The sequence below is a fragment of the Lithobates pipiens genome, unplaced genomic scaffold (genome assembly GCF_037356315.1).
Source record: "Lithobates pipiens isolate NorthernLeopardFrog02 unplaced genomic scaffold, aLitPip1_a1.2 Scaffold_16, whole genome shotgun sequence".
NCBI classification, from domain to species: Eukaryota; Metazoa; Chordata; class Amphibia; order Anura; family Ranidae; genus Lithobates; species Lithobates pipiens.
The window spans coordinates 557,087,072-557,107,763 of NW_027507748.1; the positions used below are offsets into that span (position 1 = coordinate 557,087,072).

At 47.4% G+C, this 20,692-nt stretch overlaps 1 protein-coding gene across 1 annotated transcript in view; it reads left to right on the forward strand.

Moving 5' to 3' along the window:
* Positions 1-20,692, forward strand: part of LRP1 (LDL receptor related protein 1) — a 475,004-nt gene that overhangs the window by 118,218 nt on the left and 336,094 nt on the right. The window contains 1 exon segment of the mRNA XM_077483570.1: positions 20,112-20,249. Coding sequence (XP_077339696.1) covers positions 20,112-20,249 — 138 coding nt within the window.

The following is a 20,692-nucleotide window of genomic DNA, read 5'->3' on the forward strand; positions in this document are numbered from 1 at the left end:
TCTGGACATACTCTGAGGTAAATAAATGTGCTAAAACTTATAGCGTTTTGTCCAGAATCAATTCTGGATCTCCGAATCATCATTCTGATGGCTCCCATCTTCCAGCATGCATTAACAATCTGTAGACATCTGTGGTCCGTAAAGGAGATGCTGCTGTTCAACGTTTTCATAGAACTAGGGGTGGGGGGATAAGAGCCTAAACTCACAACCATTATTCCCACCAATCTCAGGTTTATCAAGTTCCCATGTCATCTATATATATTTGATCCTTTTTACAAAATTTTAGAGCATACATCTACTTCCAAAGGGAAATGTTTTTTAAGGTTGGGATTAAGACCCAGCTCCATCTGAACGTGTGTGTGTGTGTGTGTGTGTGTGTGTGTGTGTGTGTGTGTGTGTGTATGTATACATATTTACATATTTCTAGTAACAAAGGAAATGTGTATAGCTCTTAGTTCTATTTCAGTTCAGATAATGGATGGTATGAAGATCAGTATTTATAGGGAAGTTTCAAGCATACTTGCAAACATTATAAAAATGTTCAACAAGACCTCATTGAAAACTGCTGTCCTGTTTGACCAGTGCAGTTTCAAAACCATATCCAGAATTGGGCTGTGCGGGCTACAATACTTGGCCATAAGTGAAGAGCAAAGAAAATCTGCTGAATGTTCTATACTGAGCTGCTTCTATTTTGTCATGTGACTCAGGAGCATGGTGAAGCATGCCAGAGCCATAGGTTTCCATAAATGAAAGCTGCTTGAGGTAAACAAGAATGACGTGCCTAATCCAACCTAAATGAACAAATCTATAGTCCTTATGATTTAACACAATGTACATGCTGGGAATTCATAAGCTTTGGACGTGTTTAAATTTTTAGGACAAAGGTCAATTGGCAAGTTTTTTTGTAAGATTATAAATATTGTGTTTACGCTTGGCATTAAGGTCACAAATCTGAAAGATTGAGCACTAAGCTGATGCTTGAAGGCTAATCTCACGTTCAGAAAGTGTGTCCTACATCACATGAAGGACTTAGACAACAGAGGGTTGTTGTACTGTAGAGCAGTGGTCATCAACCCTGTCCTCAGGGCCCACTAACATGTAATACAGCAATTATTGATAGTTTTTTATGATGTAGGTTTACTGACAAAGCTAAACTCCAGAAAAGCACCAGTTAAAGTTATGGGTTCATTAGAAAATAAATGGAAATCCATTTTTAATCAACTGATTTTGACTTGGTATCAGTCTTCTAGTCCAGCGGTTAAGGAAGGGCCAATCGGATATACTGCAATGCCCATGAGATGGCAAGGCACAAATTGAGATTAGGAGAGAGCAAAGCTGATTTATCAAACCATTTTGAAGGTAAAAGAGCTCCTATGTAGGTATGGCATCTACATAATCATCTTGGGCTACTTTACAGCATGACTGATGGTGCCCTCAAAGGGCAAGCTAGTTTGGCTTCCTATGAAAAAATGGAGGAAAGTGCAACTGATCAGTTAGGGGACAGCAGGGATTAGGACATGTTTTTTAACATGCCTGATCAGCCACTGCCTCAGGGGCACCTACAGAGCTGAGTCATATAATTCATCTGAAAACTGTGAAAACATCTTTATCATGTAAATTTTACACCTCTTCCATGAAAATCATTAGCCTCTTTCGAACACAGTTTATAGCAAAGCTGTGTGTTGTGTTGCATTCTACATTTTGAAGATATATTGTATATCTCCACGAAGAAAGCCAACATCCTTCACCACTCCAGCTCTATTTATTTTGATGTCTAGGGTAATTGTGTAGTGGTGCTAGTCTGGGTGTAATTATGATTAATGGCTCAATATTCATGGCTGTCAAACTGTGAAATGTATTATTACCCAGATGTTGGTGATGGTTGCGCTTGCATGATCCCTTTCTGTTAGAGGGGAAAGGTTACCATCTGACCTATGCACATATGATGGCTGTGTAAATATGGACACCCACTCTCTGTGTACAGAAGGTATTGGCAGGACATTTTGCGAGTGTGTAAACATCCACCATAGCTTTTGTCTTGCTTGTGTAATGTGGAAAAGTTTCTGCTTTTAACATGAAGTACTTAAGTCATAAACCATTATTTCAATAAATAAATACAGGCGAGACAGAACAAGTCCAACCTTTAGGCTATATTAGGAAATATGTAGAGGAAATACATTTTTTCATATTGTCTTTCAAAGCTGAATTTCTTCTTGGTATTGTTGCCCATTCTAGCATGCACAAAAACAGCTCAAGGAGTAAAGTATAAAATACAGAGTCCAATGCCCACAGGAAGTAATCGAATGCTATAGGTTACTACATTTTGCACATGGCTCCTTATTGAGTGAACCCATTTGTTTAGCTTCACATATAGATGTATTATTGCAAATGGAAATTCCATTTAGAGAAATCCTTCAGAGAATGACAAACCTGTATTCACTTCCTTTTTCCTTTTTTTTTTTTTTTTTTTTTTTTTTTTTTTTTTAAACAAAATTCTGGGGTAATCATAAATCCTGCCCCACTGCAAGGATTACATTCTTGTATATGTGTAGGATGCAGGAAAAAGGACCTTTCCAAAATGACTTTCAGGACAGCCACCCAAGAGATCATGGCTCCACCTCCTCCATCAGAGCTTTTTAAGGGAAGTCTCCACGCATTTTCCTCAGTTTCTTTTAGGGATGCACCGAAATTTCGGCCGCCGAAACATATCGGCCGAAAATGCCCTTTTCGGCAATTTGTCGAAAGGAAAAAACGGCCGATAATTGAGCCGAAAATGGGGCGGGGCCTTGGGCAGAACTCCTCCCCCGCCCCGCCCCTGGTGCCTCCCATGATGGGGGTGAATAGCACAGGACTGATGCAGCCAGTGATGTCCCTCTGCAATGAAGAGAGCCGTTTGGTTGAATAGAGCGCCGGGAACATCACAGCTAATAGCTGTGTGTTCCCCGTCGTGCGCCGTCACACACAGCCCCTCCCCCTTGTCCGGGGAACTTTGATAGACAGATCACCTGTCCAGATTGGACGGGTGATCTGTCTATCAAAGTGCCTGGACAAGGGGGAGGGGCTGTGTGTGACTGCGCACGACGGGGAACACACAGCTATTGAAATTAAAGCTGTGATGTTCCCGGCGCTCTATTCAACCAAACGGCTCTCTTCACTGCAGAGGGACATCGCTGGCTTCATCAGTCCTGCGCTATTCACCCCCATCATGGGAGGCACCAGGGGTGGGGAGGGGCAACACTGTCTGCATCACAGGGGGAAACACTGTCTGCATCACAGGGGGCAACACTGTCTGCATCACAGGGGGCAACACTGTCTGCATCACAGGGGGCAACACTGTCTGCATCACAGGGGGCAACACTGTCTGCATCACAGGGGGCAACACTGTCTGCATCACAGGGGGCAACACTGTCTGCATCACAGGGGGCAACACTGTCTGCATCACAGGGGGCAACACTGTCTGCATCACAGGGGGCAACACTGTCTGCATCACAGGGGGCAACACTGTCTGCATCACAGGGGGCAACACTGTCTGCATCACAGGGGGCAACACTGTCTGCATCACAGGGGGCAACACTGTCTGCATCACAGGGGGCAACACTGTCTGCATCACAGGGGGCAACACTGGCTGCATCACAGGGGGCAACACTGGCTGCACTTATCTCTTTTATCAGGTCGCAACACTGGCTGCACTTATCTCTTTTATCAGGTCGCCAGTCTCTGACCACCTCCTGTACCGTGTCGCCAGTCTCTGACCACCTCCTGTACCGTGTCGCCAGTCTCTGACCACCTCCTGTACCATGTCGCCAGTCTCTGACCACCTCCTGTACCGTGTCGCCAGTCTCTGACCACCTCCTGTACCGTGTCGCCAGTCTCTGACCACCTCCTGTACCGTGTCGCCAGTCTCTGACCACCTCCTGTACCGTGTCGCCAGTCTCTGACCATCTCCTGTACCATGTTCTCTGTCTCTGACCATCTCCTGTACCATGTCCCCAGCCTCTGACCACCTCCTGTACCATGTCCCCAGCCTCTGACCACCTCCTGTACCATGTCCCCAGCCTCTGACCACCTCCTGTACCGTGTCCCCAGCCTCTGACCACCTCCTGTACCGTGTCCCCAGCCTCTGACCACCTCCTGTACCGTGTCCCCAGCCTCTGACCATCTCCTGTACCGTGTCCCCAGTCTCTGACCATCTCCTGTACCATGTTCTCTGTCTCTGACCATCTCCTGTACCGTGTCCCCAGCCTCTGACCACCTCCTGTACCGTGTCCCCAGCCTCTGACCACCTCCTGTACCGTGTCCCCAGCCTCTGACCACCTCCTGTACCGTGTCCCCAGCCTCTGACCACCTCCTGTACCGTGTCCCCAGTCTCTGACCATCTCCTGTACCGTGTCCCCAGTCTCTGACCATCTCCTGTACCATGTTCTCTGTCTCTGACCATCTCCTGTACCATGTCCCCAGCCTCTGACCACCTCCTGTACCATGTCCCCAGCCTCTGACCACCTCCTGTACCATGTCCCCAGCCTCTGACCACCTCCTGTACCATGTCCCCAGCCTCTGACCACCTCCTGTACCATGTCCCCAGCCTCTGACCACCTCCTGTACCATGTCCCCAGCCTCTGACCACCTCCTGTACCATGTCCCCAGCCTCTGACCACCTCCTGTACCATGTCCCCAGCCTCTGACCACCTCCTGTACCATGTCCCCAGCCTCTGACCACCTCCTGTACCATGTCCCCAGCCTCTGACCACCTCCTGTACCATGTCCCCAGTCTCTGACCATCTCCTGTATAAAAATATTTTTTGAAAACAGTCATTTTCGGTATCGGTGCTGTTTCGGTATCGGTTTCGGTTTTCGGCCTAGTGTATTTTTAATTTTCGGTATCGGTTTCGGCACCAAAAAACCCATTCGGTGCATCCCTAGTTTCTTTTGTTTCCTCCAACCTGGAGAAACGCCTCTGGTGGGAGCCATCATCTCTGGGGTGATCGTGGAGGTTCGGGTCTCAACTGTTTGTTTTTTTTTTTTCTTTTTTAGGAGCTGGTCCTCCCATCTGCCTCCCGGTGAGGATGGTCCCATGGGCTCTCTCTCCCCCTAAAGTGCTTGTGGAGAGCCAGCACGTCGGGGGTCCTGTCCCCTGTTTTTTTGCATCAGAGTGGTCATCGCACCATTTTGGATTTCCCGCGTGCAGCACACACTGCATTGCGGGAGAGCGGTCGTCAGTTCTCGGGCGGCCAGGAGAGCATCGTCCGCATCCTTCAGGAAAGGGGCGGGACTTCCTGTGGTGCACTGCATCATTTCCTGGCGCTGGAACGCAGGGGGAGAGAGGCGGACCAACTGGCGCCTTATTTCCGGTTACAGACGGTGCAGCAGCGTTTTTTAATCTGGGACTGGCGGTGGTGGATCTGTGTGTGGCAATGGAGAGCAATACAGACAAGGAGGCAAGCCAAGGTGCCAGCAAGGTGAAGGTAGGAGCAGTGCTCTGAATTCCCGGATCCTATGCTCCTGTGGGGGCCCCCCACTTCCCCGCACCCCCCCCTCCCTTTGTCCCTACACTGCTGAGTGTTGCTGTGGTGGAAGTTTTAGTGGGTGTTGGCTTGCTAGGGCACTGGGAAATGGTGTGTTTTTCCCTTAGTTGCACCTGGGTGATAGTTGCATTTTTGTTTGCAGAAAAACAAACAACAAAAAAAAAAAAACAGCTTGGGCTGTTTTCCTTGTCTTTCTGCTTGTTTAGGCAAAAAGTACTGCCCAACCAGTTAAGAGAAGATGTCCGGTCTGCAAGGAAAAACTTAGTGAAATCTGGACCAAGACACTTTGTGCGTCTTGTATCGTAAGCCTGGTCAGGAAGGAGTCCCGGTCCTTGTGTGGTGACTTAATTTCAACCATTAAAGATGAGCTTAAGGCTACCTTTCAGGCATTCCGGTATAATCTGTCAGAGGAGCCTGGAACGTCGGGAATCTAGAGCCCAGCAGCCTTCCTTAGAGCCGCCGGGGTGTTCTCAGTTGCTGACGGGGGGAGGTTTGTCTTAGGACACCTCACAGGATTTATTTTCACTGGCCTTAGAGGAGTCTGACTCAGAAGAAGAGGAATTATCATTGGAAGAAGTGGGAGGCCTCCTAGTGATATATGCCACTTTAGGTATTGAAGAAGAAAAGAAGGAGCTCTCCCTGCATGATCGAATGTATGCGGGGCTAGGAGATTCCAGATCTCACACCTTCCCTGTACATTCCCTGGTGTCTGACATGATCAAAAGAGAGTGGTTGGAACCTGAGAAGAAACACTTTTTTTCCAGAGCACACAGGAGGAGGTTTCCCTTTGAAGATAACCCAGACCTTGTTTGGAACAATGTCCCAAAGCTAGACTCTGCCTTCTCTCAGGTCTCAAAGTCTACAGATCTAGCCTTTGAAGATATGGGCACATTGAAGGAACCTATGGATAAGAACATGGATCTACTTCTAAAAAGGTCCTGGCAGTCGGTGATGATGAATTTGAAACTGGCCATGGCAACAACCTGTGTGGCAAGAAATCTGGATCATTGGGTTAACCAGTTAAAATCTCACATTTTGGCTGATTCCCCTAAGCAGGGGATTTTGGATTCCTTTGCTACTCTTTCTGCGGCAATTGCATACATTGCTGATGCCTCGGCAGAGTCTGTCTGCATGACAGCCAGGTCAGCCGCCCTGACTAACTCTGTTAGAAGGGCTTTGTGGCTGAAAACCTGGCCAGGGGATAGGCCTCGAAAAATAGGCTATGTAGCATTCCTTTTGCGGGGGTTTTGTTGTTTGGCTCAGAATTAGAATCCATTCTGGACCGAACGGCCTATGGGAAAAAGTCCTTTCCGGTAAAGAAAAAAACGGCGCAAACACGGAAACAGTTTTTTCGGGGTCCCAGGGGATAGGCCGAGGATAGGACGCAAAACAGGAGGAAGTCTTGGGCGCAGAAGCCCAAGGGTAAAGGGAGAGTTCTCAATCCTCCTGCGTACGGCACCAAGCCACAATGACTCTCTAGTCAGGGTGGGAGGGAGACTTCAGGATTTTCTCCCTCAGTGGGGGGGCCATTAACCAGAATCAGTTTATTTTGAGGATGGTCTCCCAAGGTTACATAATCGAGTTTAAAGAATTTCCCCCTCAAAGTTTCCTGGTCACGAATGTTCCCAGAGACCCAGTCAAGGCCCTCGCTATGAAGTCCCTAATTCAGGACCTGATGTTTCAGGGGGTCATTGTGCCGGTCCCAACAGAGGAACTAGGTCAGGGATTTTACTCCCATGTGTTCCTGGTCCGAAAGCCTTCAGGAAGGTTGACTCTCATTTTGAACCTCAGGGGTCTAAACAGGTCGGTGCGGTACGAGAGGTTTCGGCTGGACCTCCTGAATCAGGGGTGCTATGTGGCATCCATAGATTTGCAGGATGTGTATCTCCATGTCCCGATTTGGGTCGGGTAACAGATATACTTGAGGTTGGCACTAAAGGAAGGGAGCAAGGTCGTTCACCTTCAGTTCAAAGCCCTCCCATTCAGTCTGTCCTCATCCCTGAGGGTGTTCACCAAAATTATGACGGAAGCGTTAGCTCCCCTCTGCCTGGAGGGAATCTCCATTATTCTCTATCTGGACGATTTGTTGTTTTTTTGCCCAGGCCAAGGAGGGGTTGCAGAAGGATCTCGACAGCCTGCATCCACCTAAGAGAGATAGGATGGATCATAAACCTACAGAAATCATTCCTGGGGTTTCGAATCAGCTCTCTAGACCAAAAAATCTTCCTGCCGGAAGAGAAGAAGAAGCTGGTACAGGGGATAGCTCAACTACAATCCAATCATCCCGGTCCATCAGGAAGGTTATGTCGGTTCTGGGAACTTTGACTTGCTCCATCCTGGCGGTCCAGTGGGCAAGGCATCACTTCAGACCTCTTCAGGCTTTCTTATTGAAGGTCTAGGATCGTCAACAGGCTCTGGACGATCTGGTAAGGGTTCCCACCTCGGTAAAGAGAGGTCTGTGGTGGTGGAGAAACTAAGAGGTGTTTTTGGAAGGCCTGTTGTGGTCCGTCCAGGTGCGGCTGACAACTGATGCCAGCGCCTGGGGTTGGGGGGGCTCATGTGGACACCCAGTGGGTTCAGGGCTCATGGTCCACAGGAGAGGCAGAGAGGTCCTCAAATTGGAGGGAGCTGAAGGCAGTAGAAAAGGCAATGTTGGCCCTCTCAGGCGTTGTTCAGAAGCAACACGTCCAGGTCCTATCTGACAATGCCACAGTAGTGACATACTTGAACAGACAGGGAGGAACCAGAAGCAGGGCACTTTAGGATCTAGCAAGATGTATCCTGGTGTGGGCAGAGCAGTGTACTCTATCCTTGTCAGCAATGCACTTAAAGGGGTCCCTAAATGAAAAAGCAGACTTCCTCAGCAGGAACCAGGTCCTAGAGTCAGAGTGGCAGTTGAATCCGGAGGTCTTCAGACTGATCAGGGAAAGATGGGGTCAGCCAGAGGTAGATCACTTTGCCACTCAGGAAAATGCCCAGGTCTCTCTCTTTTTCTCCCTGAACAGGCACGACAAGTCGTTGGAAATAGATGCCTTGGCACACAGCTGGAATTTTCGCCTATGCTATGCCTTTCCCCTGTTTCAATTGATTCTGCGAGTGCTGTGCAAGATCAGAAGAGAGGAGGCAGGGGTAATTCTGATCGCCCCCTTTTTGGCCCAAAAGACCGTGGTTCTCGGCCCTTCTACAGATGCAGCAAAAACGATTTTGGCATCTCCCTCTAAGACAAGATCTCCTCTGGCAGGGCCCTCTCGTCCATCAAGATCTAGTAAAACTGAGGCTTACGGCCTGGTTTCTGAGGAGCAGCTCTTGAAGAGAAAGGGGTTGCTGGCTACCCTGTTGTCCAGTAGGAAGAAAGTCACCAGGGCAATATATTTCAAATACTGGAAGGTGTTTAACTCTTGGTGCAGGACTTTAGCTAGGTCATCGAGACAGATTGCTTCGGTTCTTGAATTCCTACAGGAAGGAGCAGATAAGTTGGCAATCGGCACCCTAAACGTGCAGGTAGCCGCTCTAGGGGTCTTCTTGGAGAAACCTTTAGCATCAGACCCTCTAGTAGTCAGGTTCTTTAGAGCTCTTTCTCGATCTTGGCCTGTTGTATCTAAAAGCTGCCCAGGCTGGGACCTGTCTTCTGTCCTGCAGGCCCTGACCAAGTGTCCATTCGAACCTATTGTTTCAGCCTCCCCAAGATGGATTACATTAAAAACAGTTTTTTTTAGTAGCCATTACTTCAGCTCGCAGAGTCAGTGAGTTGCAGGCATTCTCAATCAGAGAGCCGTTCTTTTTTGTTTTCCCACACAGGATAGTCCTTTAAAACAGACCCTCATTTTTTGCCCAAAGTGGCATCATTTCAAAATCAATCCCAGGAGATAATTCTCCCTACATTCTGCTCTAATCCTTCGGGTAAGAAAGAAGAGGATTTCCATACCTTGGATGTTAAGAGGGCAGTTCTAAGTTATTTAGAAGCCACTAAAGACCTTAGACATAACGTCTACAGTCACTTCCCTGCATCTCCATGTCTGCATCTGCAGATTATTGCTCCTCCTCTGCATAACTTCTGCAGACTATTGCTTCCAGGAATCCTTCCCTCCTGCACAAACTTATTCTGTAGCACATTACATTTCCTGTCACATCCTCTTCTATATGCAAAATATCCCACTCTGAATAGTCTCTAATGCTGACTCCAATTGCTGCTACTAGGCCAGAGGTCTGCAGTACCTCTCCCTGGAGGCCTAGCAGTTTAATAGCATGTGCTGAAAGGTAGACTACTGTTCCCAGCTTGCAAATCCTACGCCCTTGGGGCACATCTATTTGAAACTATTTCCCTTAGCCTATCTTCTGCTCCAGGACTGCTCATCAATGCCCGTGTAATGATGAGGACTTCATCCATGACCATGTAAGGACAAAGTTCCCTCACAGACTTCCTGACACGTCTCCACATCCAGGCCTTCACTGTGATACACTCACAGACCTTTGTCTGTCCCGAGTCCATAGTGAAAAACTTAACCGGACTGTACATTCTGACAGCTTCGCCTGCCCCTCTGCTCCAGGAACTCCTCATCAATGACCATGTAATGATGATGACTTCACCCATGACCGTCTAAGGTTGAAGCTCCCTCTCAGCTCTCCCGGGCCTCCTCCCACAATCGGCGCACCCCCCCACCAGATGGGGATGTCCTCCTGCTGCTGTCTAGTACACCATTCTCCACTTCACCCAGCTGACATCTCCTCCCAGTGGTCTGTTACCTCAGCTTATATAGGAGGCCTGCCCCCTGTCAATTCCAGTTGGGGATTGGTCAGGGCTCCTCACATGAGCTGCCTGCCACTCCAGTTCTAGGCCCTGCCCCTCTTCCAGAACATTCTCCTTGGAAGCAGGGAGGCGCCTCAGAACTAAAATAAAAAAGTGGTCACACCCACTGCTACACTAGCCACTCCCTCCCCCCAGATCAAAACAAACAGGCCTAGCTTGCAGCATAGGCCTTCCTAAATTTACCTGTACTGACAATCTACCAAAAATCCTCACTCTAGCACCTACCTATGGTAGAGGTTGCTACATTAAATTCCTTTTATACTTCTTCGTTACTACTTTTTTTTTTTTTTTTTTTTTTTTTTTTTTTTAGCTGTAGCTAATATATACTGTAGGTACTCTATATATTTGTATTTTGTCCTGATTTCCCGATTTATTTATTCTAAACGCTGATTTTACCTGTGTGCCAGAATACTACATACCATACTCTTGATTATATTACACATGTGCAGTATTGGCGAGAATGAAATAAAAATAAATATGACTATTTTCCTCATCAATCCTTTTATATTGGTGCCAAGCTGACCCTAAATATCTAGAAGATATGCTTTTTGACACATTCCCAGCTTTTGTTTCTGCTGTAATCAGAAGAATGTCAGGGATGTATGAAGGTTGGATAGAAGGCTTCCCCATGCTTTCGCTTTCACAGATGAGGCATCCTATCTGGAGGGAGGAAGAGGGATGAGGATATATGAATGGGGGGATGTTGTCTGGAAACTATGCTAAGTAGCCATTTGCTGTTCAGCTGGGAATTCTGTGCACAATCACCTCCAGCAGCACCTTTATGTATCTCCATGATTTTATCTCTGTAGACCCGTGCTTGATGTCTGAGCAGAGGAATGATGTCTGCCACCTAATCAGTCCAGAAACCATTTAACATTTTTTTCCCAAATGCAATGTAAATGGTTATGAAATTAATATGCTGTGCCCTCAGGACTGGTTCTCCTCTTTAACATTAAACAGAAATTATAACTGAAGCATTATGATTTAAAAAAACACTGCTGCTTTGTCAGTATGTCAGCACTTGATGTACTCACAATCTGTACAACTACAGCCTACCTCATAATGAGACCCATTGAATCCTTTGTGTAAAAACAGAAAATAAAAACGTTACAAACCGGTCAGGTTTTGCCATTTTATAATTGTAAAGTGACAGGTTTCATGTGGATGGTTGCTGAGGGCAACAGGCCTTCTTTCCGTTGAACAGAATTATACAAATTAACTTCACCCTGTGAGAGCATTAGAAAACCCGGTATGATGGTATCTCCACCCCTCAAAGCAACCCACAGACAGGGCCGGTGCTACCACTAGGCGAATTAGGCAATCGCCTAGGGCGCACTTCTGCCTAGGGCGCCTGGCTGCTGGTTTCTCTAATCCCTGTCTCCCACCAGTCTCCGTGTCATGTAAGTGTTCGGTACAGGTGCGGTGCTGTATAATGCAGGGGATGCCGCCCGGCGCCCCTGCAGAATGTTACATATACTCAGTCAGGCGCTCTGTCCACCTGTAGTATCATTAGAGGCACAGCGCGGCACTGGGGGATGTGTCCTGAGTCTGCCGACAGAATGAAAAGAAACACTTCCCCTGCTGCTGCGCTCCACTATGAATATACCAGTGACTGACCTGTGTCTCTGGTCTCTTTCAGTCCTGCCAGCTCTGCCTATACATGATTCAATCACTGAATTTCAGTGACTGAGATTTGTATCCGAGTCTAATCATGTGACCCCTGACCCCTGTGTCACTTGCAGAGGCCAGCTCTCCCTCCCGGTGTTCTATCACCTCTCCTGAACAGCGGAAGGTGTCCCTCACATGCAGACATGCTACAGCCGATCGGAGTAGTCAGTGCCTGGTGAGTGGTGATATCTGGAGGCATGGAGGCGAGGTTTGTGCTGGACAGAGTGATCGGGTGCAGTCTGCAGAGCAGAACCCCAGTAAGTGAACTTCAACTACACTGTATTACTGTATAGTGTGTATGCATGGATCTGTCATCAGACTCCTCACATGTGTGATGTCATGATTGTCCCAGCACATGGCCTGAATGTAAGACTCCCATCTCCCCCACACTCCTCATCCCTCTCCTCCTCATTCTTTCCCCCCTCTCCTCCTCCCTCACACTCCTCACCCCTCTCCCCCCTCCTCCTCTCCTAACACCCCTTCTCCCCCTCCTCTCCTCATCCTTTTCCCCCTCTCCACACACCTCCCACCCTCTCCTCCTCCCTCACACTCCTCACCCCTCTCCCCCCTCCTCCTCTCCTAACACCCCTTCTCCCCCTCCTCTCCACACACCTCCCCCCTCTCCTCCTCCCCCCTCTCCTCCCCCTCTCCTCCTCCCTCACATTCCTCATCTCTCGTCCTCCTCTACTAACACCCCTTCTCCCCCTCCTCTCCTCACACCCCTTCTCTCCTCATCCTTTCCCCCCTCTCCACACACCCCCCCTCTCCTCCTCCCTCACACTCCTCATCCCTCTCCCCCCTCCTCCTCTCCTAACCCCCTCCTCTCCTTACATCTCTCCCCCCCTCCTCCTCCCCCACACCCCTCATCCCTCTCCTCCTCCCCCCTCTTCCTCTGCTAACACCCCTCCTCCTCCCACCTCTCTCCCTCTCCCACACTCCTCATCCCTCTCCTCCTCCCCCACACTCCACATCCCTCTCTTCCTCCTCCTCTCCCCCTCCTCTTCTCCTAACACCCCTCCTCCTAACACCTCTCCTGCCCCCTCTCCTCCTCACCCACACTCCTCATCCCTCTCCTCCTCCATTACCAACCCTTCCTCCCTCTCACTTCTCCACCCCACACTCCTCATCCATCTCCTCCCTCCCTCCCTCCCTCCCATTCCTCCTCCCTTTCCTCTCCCCCACACTCCTCACCCCTCTCCTCCTCCTCTCCTAACGCCCCTTCTCTCCTCCTCCCCCACACTTCTCATTCCTCTCCTCCTCCTCCCTCTCACTCCTCCTCCCTCACCTCTCCCCCACACTCCTCATCCCTCTCCTCCTGCCCCCCTCATCCTCTCCTACTCCCCTCATCCTCTCCTTCCCCCCCCTCATCCTCTCCTTCCCCCCTCTCATCCCCTCCTCCCCCCCCCTCATCCTCTCCTTCTCCCCCCATCCTCGCCTTCTCCCCCCATCCTCTCCTAACACCCCCCATCCTCTCATAACACCTCTCCTCCCCCCAACTCCTCCTCCCCCACACTCCTCATCCCCCTCCTACTCCTCCTCTCCTTCTCCCCCACACTCCTCCTTCCTCTCCTCCCTCTCACTCCTCCACCCTCCCATCACCTCTCCCCCACACTCCTCATCCCTCTCCTGCTCCTCCCCCATCCTCTCCTCCTCCTCCTCCCTCATCCTCTCCTAACACCCCTCCTCTCCCCCACACTCCTCCTCCCTCTCCTAACACCTCTCCTCCCCCACACTCCTCACCCCTCTCCTCCTCCCTCCCAATCCTCTCCCCTTCCTCTCATAGCACCTCTCCTCCCCCTCCTCCTCCCCCACACTCCATATCCCTCTCCTCCTCTCCCCTCTCCCCCTCTCTTCCTCATCCTCCTCTTCTCTCCCCTCCTCCTCTCCTAATACCCCTCCCCCTCACTCCTCCTCCCTCTCCTAACACCTCTCCTCCCCCACACTCCTCACCCCTCTCCTCCTCCCTCCCAATCCTCTCCCCTTCCTCTCATAGCACCTCTCCTCCCCCTCCTCCTCCCCCACACTCCATATCCCTCTCCTCCTCTCCCCTCTCCCCCTCTCTTCCTCATCCTCCTCTTCTCTCCCCTCCTCCTCTCCTAATACCCCTCCCCCTCACTCCTCCTCTCTCTTCAAACACCTCTCCTCCCCCACCCTCTCCTCCTCCCTCCCAATCCCCCCCTCTTCTCCTCCTCCCCCTCTCCGCTTCCTCTCCTAGCACCTCTCCTCCCCCACACTCCTCATCCCTCTCCCTCCCAATCCTCCCCCTCTCCTCCTCCTCCCCTTCCCTTCCCCTTCCTCCCCTTCTCCCCCCCCTCCTCCCCTTCTCCTCCCCCCTCTCCTCCTCTCCCCTCTCCCCCTGTCTTCCCCCACTTCTCCTCCCCTCTGCCCCCTCTCTTCCTCCTCCTCCTATTCTCTCCCCTCCTCCTCTCCTAAAACCCCTCACTCCTCCTCCCTCTGCTCTCCCCTCCTCCTCTCCTAAAACCCCTCACTCCTCCTCCCTCTGCTCTCCCCTCCTCCTCTCCTAAAACCCCTTACTCCTCCCTCTCCTCCTCTTCCCTCCTCCTCCCCCACACTCCTCATCCCTCCTCCTCCCCCACACTCCTCATCCCTCTCCTCCCCCACACTCCTCATCCCTCTCCTCCTCTCCCCACTCCTCCTCCCTCTTCTCCTCCTCCCCCCTCTCTTCATCCTCCTCCGCCCTCTCCTGTTTCCTCCTCTTCCTTCCCTCCTCTTACACTCCTTCCTCCCTCTCCTCCTCTCCTTCTCCTCCTCCCCCTGTCCACCCTGCCCCTCTCCTCCTCCTTCTCCCTCTCCTGAGAGAGCAAGCACCAGGGTTACCCACCAGTCGTACCTACCCACAGAACAGCCATCTGCAGCCACCAGCCATAGCCACTGCAGGGCAAAGGGGTGGGGTTGGAGGTCTTGCCAAGGGGCGGCAAAATTAGGTTTCGCCTAGGGTGTCAAAAATTCTTGCACCAGCCCTGCCCACAGAATGGTAAATGCAGAGAGCCAGCAGGCCGGTTTCATGCTTTCACATTGTTATCTATTGTTCAGTAACGTTTTTATTTCCTTTTACCTATCCTGACTCAAGTTTCAGCTATGTTGCCATTGAAATATGGTGCTATTTTGGAGAGGGATGGGATCAAACTGTTTTGTATGTAATATTCATGTTTGCTCCCTGAATTCTTGGTTGAAATTGCATTTGCAACACAATCTGGTGACCACTGTTGATCTAGGGCACTGGAACAGCCTGGGCCTCCATTGCTAAGTGCTCCTTCAACATAGCTACTCTAGAAACCGCATATAAGGTTCTTCTAGGATTGTACTGGGTCCTGGCCCAGATAGGGAGTTCAAACCCATCCTATAGTGACAGGTGCTTCAGGGGTTGTGGCCAATGAGGGCATGTTGTACACATTTGGTGTTCATGTCCCCGCCTCACGAGGTTCTGGTCCAGAATGTTTGGGCTCCTCTATCCCTTGTTCCATATACCCATTCACAAGGATGCCAAAATGTGCCTTGTTGCACTGCCTGATCCAGGAATTGTTCTCATACCAACAAAAGTTGGCTTTTTATATGTTCATAGCTGCTAAACGGTCAATAGCCAGAGCTTGGAAGAACCCCTCTGTTCCATTTGTCAGGGTGAAGAGCATTTTGACCGACCTTTTGATCAATGAAAAAATGTCTAGTATCTTACATGATTCCAACTCAAAATTCCTTTAAATATGATCACCCTGGTGATCTTGTGCTCTCCCCACCTTGCATCCAAATCAAACTGGGTCTCTCCTAAGGACCACTTCATAATTCTCCCATCCTGCAGGACTTATCCCCTTCCTCCTCCTCACCCCCCCCCCCTTCTCCTTCCTCCCCCCCACCCCCCTCTTCTTTTTTTCCTCTCCTTTTTTTTTTCCTCCTTCGTTGTTGCTGAGGCGAAGCTTATGGCTGCCCTCTGTCTTCCCCCACTAGACCTAAAATACTTTTTGCACCTTTTCTACTAATTATTCACCCCGTCCCCATGGGGGGGGGGGACGTTCAGTAGAGCTGCACACATATTACCCTCTGATGTAAACTAGTACACCTCCAACATGGGCTCTCATTGCTGTCCCTTGGGCTTAGGTGACGTGTGTGGACCTTCAGTTAGTTGTCCTAGGTCACTCAGTGGACATTTAGTATTTATAGAAGTTACCTGGTCATATTTTTTTCAGCCTATGCCTTTTTGATATGTGTAATATACTATACCCCTGCATGGGTGAATTGTTTTTTATGCTGTTGTGCTCATTACAATAAAGATTATTGTACTAGAAATTGCATTTGAATGACCTTGGGTAGCACACGAGCTGATTTGGCAATTATTGCTTAGGACTCTTGCCTTGCAGTTTTAAGTCACTGTTTTGTTTCCAGTATCTGCCCATAATTCAGACACTTACTATAAGGTTTATTGACTTATGACCAAACTCTTGCTGGTGTTGTTGTGTATCAGTCTTTGTTTTATTGTGGAAGGAAGATTTCAATGGACCCTTTACTGTAGCAGGAACTAACTTTTATATAGTGTTATGTACTTCTAATAATCCAAAAAGCTTTAATAAAAAATATTTTACTTAAGTTTTTAGTAATAATTAGTGCAAGCTTAGACGCACTAGAGACCATGTGTATAAACATTATATGGGGACTTCCAGTGAATTCCATACACCCTCTGAGTGCTAACCCAAATGTTGGCATTGGCAGGGTGAGCTGAATGGCTTGGTGAGTGGTAAGTGAAAGATTTCTAGTGCTGCAGGCTCAAAAGTACATTGTCTGCTGCACAGTATGTGATTTGACTCTGTTGGTCCCATCCCTGTCAAGGGCTCCTTTGGGGGGGGGCATAAGAACCACCCATGTGGTGTTTTGCAATATGAGCGATTGGTGCGTTGCACTTGGGTACTGAAACCATGAATATGCATCTGTCATTTAAAATGTGCTCTTCATAGCAATCAGTATGACACTAAACAGTATTTTTCCAATTCTAGGAAACCTAAATCACATCATCATTACTCAGTTTTCTATGTCCAATCAGTAAAAGCTAAAAGGCCCAAAAGGGCTGCACCCATGTACATAGAGAATTGTCATCTATACACAGACATTAGGGTTTTTATAGTAACCCAGGGGTCTCCAAACTTTTTTTTTTTTTTTTTTTTTTTCTTTTACTCTGGTTTCTCTTTTAAGCACATAATTCCTGAAGGCAAAAAACAAACAAACATATTTAGTATATCTCTAGAATATATTTATATTTCCTAGTGTTTTTAGATCTTTTAAACCAGTGGAAAAAAAAAAATTGTTGGTGTGCTCCTACCTTCCCCTTTGACTTGACAACAAAACTTTGAAATTTTAGGCACATGTTGTCAGCTCTGCCTACTTCATTTTTTTTTACTTTTAATTTATAAATAGTTTTTAACAAAAAGAGCAATTATTCAAGTCAGTCATTTAAACAACACATATTTCCACATAACATATGTTATATTAATACGAATATCTTAAAGTAATTAACAAAGGTATAAAGGTAACCAATTAACAAAATTATATCAGATTCAAGTTAGCAGGTCTCGCCTACCCCGATGGGGATCAAACTGTAGGCGTATACCCATCAGCCTGATGATATTTTCAATATAGAAGATGCAATTTCTACTTAACTATAATTTGAGGTAGGTAACAATAGAGTTACAAGTTAGTTTTAGGTAATTTTAGGTAATTAGAAGCTCTATGGTGGATCATCCAAGCTTGCCAATTTTTTTTTAAAATTGGTTGTAGAGAAGTTTTTATATGCCAACGTTGGCTCGTATTGTGCCTGCATATTCAACCTAGCAATAGCCTCGGATAAGTTGGGAACCTCAGAGGTTTTCCAAAGACTGGAAATTGTGATCCTGGCTACTATAAATGTATGGGAAAATATTGTTCTATATTTTTTAGGGTATATGTCAAGGTTTATTCCTAGAAGAGCCATGGCAGGAGTGAGATCAATCAGATTGCCAGTAAAGGGCCGCTATGCTGAGATGGTTTTCCAGAAACGATGTATATTTTTGCAGCTCCATAGGGTATGGTGAAGATTTCCTATTTGATCATTACACCTCCAACAAACCGGTGAAGCTGAGGGATATATCTTTGATAACCTATATGGTGTCAAATACCATCTATTTAGATTTTTTTGTGAGTAATCCCAGTGGTCAGTACAAGAGGAAGCTTTCTGAATATTGATATTGCTTTCCTCCATTGGGCTCCTGTGAAGGACTGAGATAAATCTTTTTCCCACTTAATCATATGGGGGTTTTTGTAATTTATGGGAATATGTGGTAAGGAGGTCGTAAAATAATGAGATACTTCTTACTTTCTGATCTTTGAAAGTTTGTTAGGCATTGCCAAATGGTGGTGGGGATCATCATATTGTTATGGGGAATGAAGTTCTTTAGTCTAGAGTATTTTTCTATTTCATTTGATACAAATTCTTAAAATCTCCAAGGCAGTTCATTAAAGAAGTTGTATCCCTGTGTAACCCATTCTTTTGATGAAAGGCAGATTTTGCAGTAGTCTATTATTTTTACTGACATTTGTAGTTTATCATTAATGACACAAGTTTTCGTTTTGGATAATGTGTTTCCATGCTATCAGGGTAGCTTTAATACTTATTAGATTGGGTATGTTGATTTTTTTTATTTTTTTTAAGTAGGTAGCTAACCATAGTGCATGCAAATCATGTCATAGTGTTGCTTCTCTTTCAATATCTGTCCATAGTTTTTCTTCCGAAGAGGAAAACTAGTGTTTCAAGTCTCCAAACCTTTCTAAACAAAGGTCCAATTTACTGTCGTTCAGACTTTAGGGGGGCAGGACAGTGCCCAGTGGATGTAAGAAATGCCCCATCTTTGACATTAGGAGTAGAGAGAGTGCCCAATTGTTGGTGTCAGTGGAAGGAATTATGCCCCATTGTTGGTGTCAGTGGAAGGAATTATGTCCCATTGTTGGTGTCAGTGGGAGGAATTTTCCATAATTGTTGGTGTCCATGGCAGGAATAATGCCTCAAGAGCCAGATAAAGGCAAGCAAATGGCCGCAGTTTGGTGACCACTGCAGTAACTAACAATCATGGGATTGTTTACTTTAAATTTATCTTGTGTATAATTATGTCTAGAAAAATACTCTGATTTCTCTTTTAAGCACATAAGCATTCCTGAAGGAAAAAAAAAAACATATTTAGTACATCTCTAGAATATATTTATATTCCCCAGTGTTTTTAGATCTTTTAAACCTATTTGAAAATATAAAAAAATAATTGTTAGTGTGCTCCTACCTTCCCCTTTGACTTGACAACAAAGCTTTGGTGTTTAAGGCACATGTTGTCAGCTCTGCCTACTTCATTTCTGATGTCTGATAGACCTCTTCCTATTTCTTCCCCTCCTCCTGCTCTTCAAAACCCCTGTTTGTGCAGAGACACAAAGCACTGGAAGTTATCGGATCACAAGGTTTCTGGTAGAATCAGCAGGTATTTTTTTGCACTTACCGACTAGATATAACAAAACACTTTCTATGGTATATTTAGCAGAGCAAAAGAGTAAATAAGAAGTTTATTCATTGGATTTAGATGCACTTTAAAGAGGTTGTAAACCTTGGGGGGAGAACAAACAAACCCTGCAAGACAAAGGCATTATGAGCTAGTATGCATCACATACTAGCTCATTATGAAATACTTACCTTAGAACGTTTCCCTAGGTCAGCCCCCAAGTACAGCGCGGATATCTTCCACTGGAGTTACTTCCAGGTTCATGGCTCCAGTCCTGTGATTGGCCGGAGCCACCATGGTGTCACTCCTGTGCATTAACCGCCGGTCACGGAACGACATCAGCAGCAATGCATATACTGCATATCTCCTAAACTGTGCAAGTTTAGGAGATATTCAAGGTACCTACAGGTAAGCTTTCTTATAGGCTTGCCTGTAGGTACGTGGTGTAACAGGGTTTACAACCACTTTAATACATTTTAAAAATAAGTAAATAGATGGCCTACTTGGTGACAGTTTAATTAAAGATGTTTGAGTAAATCTACCAGTTTTTCTCAAGAACTCTCTGCTAATATTTTTTATTGTTCCTATTTTCAGGTCCACAGAGCAAAGTTTCCAAATGCCAGCCAAATGAACATAACTGCCTGGGCACAGAATTGTGCATACCCATGAATAGGCTGTGTAATGGCCATCCGGACTGCTCCGATAGCTCAGATGAAGGCCCTTTCTGTCGAGGTAAGTCGATAGCAGTGCATGGAATGTGCTATAAGCCAGTTCTTAGAAATGTCACAACATGCCCCTTTCTTAAAGGTACAAAGACCTCTGATGTATTGTGATGGGGAAAAATTTGAACATTTAAAATCTTATGTTAGGCGAGCAAAAGATGCCCAGATTACAAAGAACAGGCTGGTGAATCGGTGTATGTAAAAGCATCCATTTCATCCCTGTAGAATAACTTTGTAATGTCTTAGGCCTCTTTCACACTGACGTCCCGTTCAGGCCCGCCTGTCAGTTTTTCAGGCGGACCTGAACGGGTGCTCCATAGAGCTCTATGGAGCGTCGGATGTCAGCGGTGACATGTCCGCTGACATCCGACCCGCTCCGATCCGAAAAAGTGTGACGGAGGAAAAAGCTATTTTTCCATCCGTTTGCGGATCGGATCGGGTGACGACGGGCAC